Source organism: Coregonus clupeaformis, chromosome 14 (genome assembly GCF_020615455.1).
Source record: "Coregonus clupeaformis isolate EN_2021a chromosome 14, ASM2061545v1, whole genome shotgun sequence".
NCBI lineage: Eukaryota > Metazoa > Chordata > Actinopteri > Salmoniformes > Salmonidae > Coregonus > Coregonus clupeaformis.
This window is the reverse complement of record NC_059205.1, coordinates 18,765,741-18,775,927: the sequence shown is the minus strand read 5'-3', so window position 1 is coordinate 18,775,927 and position 10,187 is coordinate 18,765,741. Positions and strand designations below refer to the sequence as shown.

General features: G+C 43.3%; 1 protein-coding gene across 1 annotated transcript; it reads right to left on the bottom strand.

The window, feature by feature from the left end:
* Positions 1-273: 273 nt before the first annotated feature.
* Positions 274-9,551, bottom strand: map6d1 (MAP6 domain containing 1). Its single transcript, XM_041896721.2, has 3 exons — positions 8,790-9,551; positions 7,597-7,963; positions 274-761 (listed from the first exon to the last, which is right to left on the bottom strand). Exons 1-3 carry the CDS (start codon positions 9,323-9,325, stop codon positions 684-686), a joined length of 981 nt encoding a protein of 326 aa, XP_041752655.2. The 5' UTR covers positions 9,326-9,551; the 3' UTR covers positions 274-683.
* Between the last annotated feature and the right edge of the window lie 636 nt (positions 9,552-10,187).

The following is a 10,187-nucleotide window of genomic DNA, read 5'->3' as shown; positions in this document are numbered from 1 at the left end:
TGGGATGAACAGGAGTTAAGAACCTAATATTATTTTATTGTAATATACTGTACATTATATAATATTTAACTTTTTATTTTCTTAAACAGATTTACAAAATGAACATATACACTGGAACAAATATTTTCTCAAAATAGTTACCTACCAGTAATTGAATAGAAACGAAATAAATATATATTTTGTTTCCATTAATAAAAGACTAGTAGAGATCAAAGGAAAAACATACATTTCTCAACAAGTCATCACCTTGTCATTTCAATAGATCCAACAGTATGTACAAAAATGATTTATTAACTCAAATAATTCCAACTGAACAGATGCACACACATACACACAAACATACATGTACACACAAACACACATTACTGAGAAGCCGTGTTGTCTTGGAGTGTCTAACGGCAAAAAAGCTTGATTTCAAACTAGTTTGTTTCATGCATATTAGATTTTCATAGCAATAGAACAGAATTGTAAAATGATTTATCTTCTTTTATGACATCTAGTTTGTCATTCACTCTTGTCTGATTTACTATACTGGACGGGTAAGCTGACTTTTCCTTTCTGGTTACATTAAGAAGATGTACATTCCCTTGCATAGATTCTGTTATAGTATGGAATGGACAGAGAACATTCCCTAATTGGTTCTTTGGACTCCCCGTAACCAGTAGAAGGATTTGGAGAGTCTGTCATATGTTGAAGATTCTGGATCCGCTTTGAAACACTGCAGAGGGGTTGGGAGAGAGCTTAGTCCTAACCAACTGCTCCTGCAAAAACACAAACAACACATGGGTTATTCAAAGATGACGACAAGCAATGCAGGTCTTGTGCTGTTCAGACAGGATATACAGTCATGTGAAAAAGTAAGTACACCCCCTGAAAAGTTGTCTTTTTTTTAAACATATTTGGACAGGTGGAAATGTAATGTTCACTTCAACACTATTGACAGATAAAGGTGACCTAATCAAAAAAATGACACTAAAGGATTATACTTTGTAATAATTTATTCATCAAAAATCAACAGAAATGCAATTCCATAGTGCGGAAAAAATAAGTACACCCCTAGCTTCAATAGCTTGTGTTGCCCCCTTTGGCTGAATAACTTAATGTAGACGTTTCTTGTAACTGTCTATCAGTCTCTTACATTAACTGGGAGGAATTTACAGTACTGCTTCAACTGTGTCATGTTCGAGGGCTTTCTTGCATGCACGGCCCACTTCAAGTCCCCCCACAGCATTTCGATAGGATTGAGCTTTGACTCGGCCATTTCTTTTTTTTTAGCCATTGTGTTGTAGCTTTGTTTTTGCGTTTTGGATTATTGTCCTGTTGCAAGATCCATGTTCGGTTCAGCTTCAGCTTTTTGACAGATGGCCTCACATTCTCCTCAATAATTATCTGGTACAATATAGAATTCATGGTTGACTCAATGATGGCAAGTTGGCCAGGCCCTGAGGCAGCAAAGCAGCCACAAACCATAATGCCATCGCCTCCATGCTTTACGGTTGGTATGAGGATCTTCTGTTGAAAGGCAGTGTTTCGTTTTCGCCAAACATGGCATCTGGCATTGCGGCCAAACAACTCCACCTTTGACTCATCTGTCCAGAGCACATTGTTCCAGTAGTTTTTGTCTTTACACAGGTATTGTCTGGCAAACGTCAGTCGTGTCTTGATATTCTTTTTTGAGAGCAGAGGCTTCTTCCTTCCTGACCTCCCATGTAGGCCAAGTTTGTGCAGTCTCTTTCTGACAGTTGACTCATGCACTTCGACATTGATTGTGGCAAGAGAGGCCTGTAGATCCCTTGATGTTACCCTGGGGTTCTTAGAGACTTCTATGAGCATCTTTCAGTCAGCTCTTGGGCTGAATTTGGTGGGACGACCTGTCCTAGGTAGATTGCCAGTGGTCTGGAATTTTCTCCATTTGTAGATGAGCCGTCGGATAGTGGAATGATGTACTTCGAATTGCTTGGAAATTGATTTGTAACCCCTCCCAGACTCATGGGCATCAATAATCTTTCTTCTGAGGGCCTCGGGTAGGTATTTTGATCTTGGCATGATGTGTTACCACACACCCATATGGTTAAGACCAAACCAGACCAAGTTTCTAATCTTTATGGAAGGCTGGACCCTCCTCAGTTTCTCTCTAATAATTCTCTAATCATTTGCACCTGTTTTGGTGCACCTGATTCTAATTTTAGCCATTTGATGTGATGATAAAGTAGGGGTATACTAACTTCTTCCGCATAAGGAAAAGGCATTTTTGTTTATTTTAATTGCATAACATTTTCAAAGTATAATTTGTTTTGTGTGATTTGTTAAATTGGGTTACCTTTATCAATGAATGTGGTGGGAATTTAGATCAAATATCCATGTCCAAAAATAAATTAAAGAAAATACCACTTTCCAGGGGGTGTACTTACTTTTTCATGACTGTATGATATACACAGTTTATTAGGTACACCACCCCGTTCACGAAAATGGTTCGCTCCTACAGACACTGAGTCACGTGGCCGTGGCTTGCTATATAAAGCAGGCAGACAGGCATAGAGGCATTCAGTTACTCTTCGATTGAACGTTAGAATAGGCTAAACGAATTACCTAAGCAAATTTGAGCGTGGTATGATCGTCGGTGCCAGGCGCACCAGTTCCAGTATCTCAGAAACGGCCGGCCTCCTGGGCTTTTCCCGCACGACTGTGTTTAGGGTTTACAGCGAATGGGGCGACCAACAAAAAACATCCAGTCAGCGGCAGTCCTGTGGGTGAAAACAGCTCATTGATGAGAGAGGTCGAAGGAGAATGGCAAGAATCGTGCAAGCTAACAGACGGGCCACAAACAGGCAAATAATGGCGCATTACAACAGTGGTGTGCAGAACGGCATCTCGGAACACACAACTCGTCGGTCCTTGTCACGGATGGGCTATTGCAGCAGACGACCACTCCGGGTTCCACTCCTATTAACTAAAAACAAGAAGAAGCGTCTCCAGTGGGCACGCAATCCCCAACACTGGATAATTGAGGAGTGGAAAAACATTGCCTGGTCCGACGAATCCCGGTTCCTGTTGCGCCATGCTGATGGAAGAGTCAGGATTTGGCGTAAACAGCATGACTCCATGGCCACATTCTGACTGGTGTCAACTGTACAGGCTGGTGGAGGTGGTGTAATGGTGTGGGGAATGTTTTCCTGGCACACGTTAGGTCCCTTGATACCAATTGAGCAATGTTTGACACCACACCTTGTAGAATCCATCCCCCGAACAATTCAAGCTGTTCTGGAGGCAAAGGGGGGTCCGACCGGTACTAGATGGGTGTACCTAATAAACTGGCCAATGTTGTATGATAATATGAGAGGTGACTTGTTTGGTTGTGCAGTCATAGTGTATCAGTGGACTAGTAGACAGAATTAATCACTGCAAATGCTGCTGATGCTAGACTTTCTGAAAGAACATTCAGCCGGAACCTACGTGAATGGAATTTCACTCAACCCTGAAATGAAGTTTGCATGCTGCATCCATCAAGTAACATGTTCTAGGCTTGATATGATGATTAGATATGGATCTGCCTGTTCCAATGCAGTTGATTAGTAGTGGTACAATGGAAGGTTTGTTTGGCAGAGTTCGACTTGAAATCAAAGTGTGATTTTCTAAGTCGTAGGTCTGTAGTCTCAGTAGCAGTCTCTTCGGCCAATGAAAAATAGGATATGACTACTACTGTATTTGCTGGATGTGAGGCTGTGTCTGTACATGAAATCTGTCAAACTGCAGCGTCGAAAAAAAAGTTTGTGTGTGTGCTTCAGTCTGTTTGCCTATGTGTTTGTGTGTATCTGTGGGTTTGTTCACCTCCTCCCACACACACTCTCAGTACAGCAGCCAGGTCTGCCTCTCTCCTAAATGAGATTCACGCTGAAATGACTGCAAGCCACTGCATCGCATCACACTGGTAAAATGGCAAAATAATCCATTATTGCTCACTTTATCACTCTCTCTTCCTCTCACCCTTTCCATCACTCACTCTCTCGGTCTTGATAGAACCCTGCTGGTTTGGCTCATGACAGTGGCTGTAGTCAGACACATCGTGGGAAAGGTTCAAATTCAACCGAACAGGGAAACAAGAGAGAAAGAGAAAAAAGAGGAGAGGGACTGGAGGGAGGATGAAAGGAGAGAGGATGAGAGTGAGGAAAGGGGTGCAAAGGGAGGTGATTTGCAGGATGCTTTGTGTCTGCACAGTTTTATCCTCTCTTTATGCAGTTCTAGCCCATTGTAAACCACATCCCCATTCCTCCCCTGTTTATCTGTTTTAGTACAAAGTAAACAAAATATTTATATCACATTTAAAAGCTCAGGCAATGTCCTCCAGCTGTGCTAAAAACAAGGTTCTTAATGTCTCATGGGAGGAAACACTCTCAGTAGACGCATTGATGGAACTACAGAATGTTATGCCTAAATGTTTACCATCATTCAGGGAGCACTCAGAAAGCTGTTTCAGAAATAAATGGCTTGTAGACTGCTTAAGCATCTTTCTTAACTGTAAGGGTACGGCTAATTTGAAAAAAATATAAATACATTTTTAATCACTCACTCCCTCTCATAATCATGTTTATTGATTTTGGTTCCAAAAGCATAAGGAGGACTACAGTATTAATTCCCTTGATGGATGGGTGAATGCTATGAAAGCGGATGAACTTCTCAGAGGTTTATCAGCACATACTGTAATGGTAATAACTACTTACTACCTGTATGCATGGCTCTGTGTACTATGCTCTAGTGTTGCCCGCATCCCCGGGCAAATGTTTCCCAGCTGTGCTTTTGTCTATCCATGACCTTCCTAATGGAAAATGTTTCCATTGACTCATCATGTCGATGGACAATATCCTGAGTGTTGTGTGTGTGTGGATGTGGGTGTGTGTGTGGGTGTTTGGAGTGCTTGGTCATAGAGCTCAGTGGGTGGGGGTGTCAATAATGAGTTGGCAGTATGTGGACGCTGGAACTGGACTGGATTGTTTAATATAGATCCCATTGCTTTTACGTCATGTTGGCAGATTGCTCGGTGACTGATAAAAACGATGGGGCACTAGGTTGTTGTTTGGGGGTAGAGGGGAGGTATTACTGAAGTAGAAGTTGATTGATGGGTTGGGGGGTGTACAGAGAGAGGGTCCAATACGATGACCATAGCCTGTAGTTGGTATCTGATGTCTAATTTTCGGGGCAGGAGATGGGGTTAGATCCTTTCCACCCAATCTTTACAACAGCTCTTACATAGTAGCCTACTGTAGTGTTGTACCTTTCCTTGCATACACCCTGAACACACACACATCTAACCCTGGTTTTTGGGCCATGGTTATTAATAGACTATGACCTACAGATGACATGTCTCATATTAAATCCTGTGGCCTGTCAAACGCTGTTGGACTGGCCTTCTACAACACAGTCATGTAGGCACAGGCCCACCCAATCAGATTGAGCAGGAAAAAAAGTTATTTTATTTTATTTTGATGCTCTCTACTTGTCAGTGTTCCAAACGGGACACTATTTGTCTTTTTACCTAAACATGCAAATGCCATCAGATAGAATTAGTAGCAAGCTGGAATGACATTCACTCATGGGATGGGTGGCCAAAAATAACTGACTGAATGCCACACCCCCAATAAGCCACGAATATAACCGCATTGAGGCGTATGTCACTGTGCTTCTATGGCTATATGCACCATGCCACTGCCCACTTAATTTGTTCATTTAGCAAATTAAACAGCTCATAATCCAGTACCTTTATCACTGTCAACACACCTATATTTTAGCTTTATGTTACAGGAGGGGGTCGCAGTTCCGGAGCGACCCACTAGGTGTCATCCTCCGACAACCTTAGGCACCTCCTCACTCACAGTCTGGACTAATCATGATCCTATTGGTGTCACCTGTGACTACCTGTTCACCTGTGTATTTATGCCCTCACTTCCCTGAGTTCCCTTGCTCAGTTTCCTCTGCTAGTTTCACTATGCCTAGCAGTACTACTCAGTGTCTGATCACGGGACGTATGGACAGGTACGTGAGAAGTGTTCAGTTAGTATTTCGTATTTTGACTGTCAGCCTGTTTTTTGGAGTCTTATTTGCTCCGTCTTTCTTTTTCGTGTAAAGTCCGTTATTTTGTATCCTGGCTTCGGGACCATCAGTAAAGATCCTTGTTTTGCTATCTCTGCCTACTGCCTACTGTCTATCCTGCACCGCATCTGGGTCACACCTCACACCAACCCTTACAGCTTTAATTAGCATTCAAAATGCTAAATGTTCTCTCAGCCTCATCGCAAAATGTGTAGCATAGCATGAGATTATTTATAAACCTGCACATTTTCCTCTCTGCCCCATGACAAAATGTGTAGAATTGCAGGAAATTAGCTATACAATTGCAAATGTTTATCTTTGCCCCATGGCAAAATGTATAAAATTGCAGGAAGTTAGCCGTTTTCTGCAGGCCCATCCAACAAAACAATTCTGGCTACGCTACTGCTACAACATCTTGCTTAGACTGACTATACACTGGCATTCTACATCTAACTTGGAGGCTAAAACATGTTCTCTCATGTGAATGGCCAAAAATATATGTTTATTTCAACTTGCTATTAAATTGACAACTGAAACATTCCTAGCAAGCAGTGTGCAGGAGTTTCTTCTTTCTCTAATCTGTGACAATCTCTCTGGCATAGATGACAATGAGTGAAAGCGGAAAGCCGAGTAAGTCCAGACCAGCCCGGCCCGTTCTCTCCTACTCTCCGCTGGCAGATGGCACAGAGGAGCGTGGGTGGGGGAGGGGGGGGTCACACTAAACCCCTGGAGATTCCCCAAAGAGTTCCACTCCCTGTCACGCAGGGATCAAAACAGGAGTTACAGTACTGCTCTTTCTTTCTCTGTCTATCTGTATCTCTGTCTCTGTCTCCCCCACTCCCTCCCTCCCTACTGCCCTCTCACCACACCTGAACCCACTTTGACACAACATCTCAGTGATTGAGTCTCCAAATCCAATTGGCCAGATGTCTGAATATTATTGACTTTATTTTCTCCTCATGTAATGCCTGCTCTAACCAGGTCAATGTCATAAGCCTGGCAGTTTTCTGGTGTTACATAATCATCCGAAACAGCTGGGTCACTTTGAGCAGCTTTAGGACAGGACAGGACAGGATGCTGTATCACCTAATTTTTCCCCATTGACTGCAATGTATTGAGAAAAACATTAGCTACTGTGCCATTTTACCTTTTTGCAAAAACGTGTCAGGATGACGTTTTCAGGCTGATAATGGGATGCTCTTAGAGATGCCTCAGCACCACTGGGAACACCTGGTACCTGGCTGGAATAATGGCTATATCCCAAACCATACCTTTACCCTATATTCCCCATTCAGTGTCTGTCTTTTAAGTGGCTTTGCCTTTAGCCAGAAATAGTACTATCTAAGGAATAGGGAGTGATCAGAAATGTGTACAATGACTTCTATAGGACGAGATCCTACCACTAAGACTTTGCTCATATCAAGGATACGGCCCATTTTAAAAACATTTAAAAACAGGATTTATGCCCTGAAACACACTGGGAAACACAAAAACAGGAGTCCGCTGTCTCACCTCTCCCATGGTCCCTATACTGAGGTCGGGTCTCTCTGGCAGGCTGCTCTGCTGGAGGCCGGTGGTGGTGGTGATAGGGGTGGTAGTGGCAATGGAGTAGGGCTGGAGTGGGGTTACGGTGTTTTGGGGGACGGTGGAGATGGAGGTGGTGGTCAGCAGGCCAGCAGTGGAGGTGCTGGGAGTATGGTCCCTCTGGTGAAGCTCTGTGTGTCTGAAAGCCTCCCCGCCTCCATTGTAGGCGGCTTGGTAGCTGGTCTCATTAGGGAGGTGGGAAACCCCCGACCCGGGACTGGCATACGGGGCAGGGGGGCGTTGTTGCCTGGTGGTCTTGGCTGGTCTTGCCCCCGTCCAAGGCCTGTACTCCTGTCTACAAGGATGAGAGGATGGAAGGGTAAGAGAGAGCTCTCACGGTCTGCAAAATTATTTTTATTTTACAAACACTGCAAACGTTTTTCCATTGGCTTTATGCTCTTTATACTGTAGGCTATTTAGCAAATTCTGTATTGTTGTGTAAATCGAACCAACCAAAGCATGAACGAACCAATCAGAGAGCAAGGTAAGCCCTAATGACATAGGCTTATCATTGATAAATGGTAACAACATCGATTGGGGCTACAGCAGAGGGGGTAGAGGGGCCCAGGTGGGTTCTGTTAACAGTTTTATCAAAAGTTAGCTGCAGCATTGGATTATCATTAAATCAGGATCTCAGGTAGAATAGCTTCAATTTGGTTTTTAATGATGGACTTAAAATAAAATAAATATTCAACATGGGGGGGGGTTAAAAAGTGTGTGAGTTTGTGAATAATTGAAAGCGTTTTGCTGTGTTTCTACTTCAGCAGCAGCCTACTTTACAGATAAAATCTACTGATTATTTCTGTAGCATGACACATAATATATCCAATTTATTTCGCATAGCAATTTCCTTTGAAAAGGTATTACATGATTATGTATACTGCAGATTAGATTTGGGCCAATGGCCCACTGTACATAATCCAACCAAATGATTTAATGAATTTCAGAGAGCGCATCATTAGCTAAGAAATTAAAGCAAATTTGAAGCAGACTCATGGAATCGTTAGGTTAGAGCGCAATGGGTTATCAATGGTTTTTTTTAGTGAGTGAAAAGCTCTAGGTGCTGAAATGAAAGAAACAGAGTGGTTCTGAAAGGACAGCGTCAGAGTGATGGAACCTACCTGTAAGAGCTTTTAGCTGTTACCGTCCCCGGCTCCCCCCACCTCTGTCTGCCCCGCTCCTCTCTCTCCCTCTCCCCTATGTCCCCTCTCGTCTGGCTCGCATTGGGGTTACTGTTTACCGGGCTATCCGAACCAACGTCGCCCCCTTTTCCGCCATTGCTAATCCAGGGGAAATTCTCCTTCTTCGGAATAGGCCAGGGTTTGTAATCCTGCGTGTACTGGGTGACACTGGAGAAAGGCACACCGGGTTGGTGGTAGTCAACCTGGGGTTTGAAGTTGGGCTCCCTCCGGCCCCTCAATGACCTCTGGGTCCCCGGGGCATCTCCCGGTGTCTGGGGGGATCCGCGGTGTTCCGGGGTGGAATAGTTGTGCCTCAGAACCCGGTCCGTCGGTACCTGCCTGGTGACGGATTGTACCTCTTGGTCGGTGATCTCCGAATAGTTCTGTATGGTCAGTGGCACTGAAAGATCGGATTTATCAAACTGGTTCCAGAACCGAGCCAGACAGCACACTCTGCTTATGCACGGCCAAGCCATGGCGATTTGGTTCGAATACAAAAAATAAATAGGCTAATCAAAGAAAAGGGGAAAAAAATTAAATAAGGAAAATTGAAAAAAATAATATATATCAAACGTTAGCTACATTCAGAAGTGCCGCTGTGTGTATGTCCCCATTCCTGGAAACCTTCGCCAGCGTGCAGTCTCCACGCCAAAGCTCTGGAATGCCAAGATGGGAGCGGAGCCGCTCGTGAAGCTGTCATTGCACATTCCTCTCACGTGGTACTGAAGGCTTCGAGTTGATGCAGAGAAATCTATTGCAAATTATTCATCTGGAGTCCAACAGAGAGAAAAGCTATTCAGGTCAAGTTATTCCATTACAAGCTCAGCAGGAATCTGCTATTCTATCTCATTCCAAACCTGTATCATACATAACGGGCCCATCATGCACAACCCATTATTAGCCTAGTAATCAAGTTCATGTAGCCTATGCTTTCTGAACATAAATCTGAAACTGACATTAGGCTCGAGGCTATATGGTGTAAACTTTTTAAGTAGAGAAATATTCATTGAGAGGTCAATCACATTTTACATTTACATTTACATTTTAGTCATTTAGCAGACGCTCTTATCCAGAGCGACTTACAATTAGTGAGTGCATACATCATGGCTCTGACAAGGCTTGATAACTGAGTAATTGCAGCCAGCTGCTTTTGTGTGAAACCCTCCACATGGCTGCCATGAGACAGCCCTTGCTCCTGTTGCCTCTGGTTACCACAGGTAAATAAACTGTTGACTCTATATTCAGGTAGTTGTTATATTTCCCAGATAGAGGCATTCAAGTATAAACCAGGGACACTTGAAGATCCAATCAATTAACCAATTATACTGAATAAAAATA

What these genes read in the sequence shown, in the direction of transcription:
- map6d1 (XM_041896721.2), bottom strand. Translation starts at nt 9,325, where the DNA reads ATGGCTTGGCCGTGCATAAGCAGAGTGTGCTGTCTGGCTCGGTTCTGG. An exon ending in ACAGCTAAAAGCTCTTACAG is followed by an intron (nt 7,964 to 8,789) that starts GTAGGTTCCATC and finishes TCATCCTTGTAG; the next exon opens with ACAGGAGTACAGGCCTTGGA. An exon ending in GTATAGGGACCATGGGAGAG is followed by an intron (nt 762 to 7,596) that starts GTGAGACAGCGG and finishes GTGTTTTTGCAG; the next exon opens with GAGCAGTTGGTTAGGACTAA.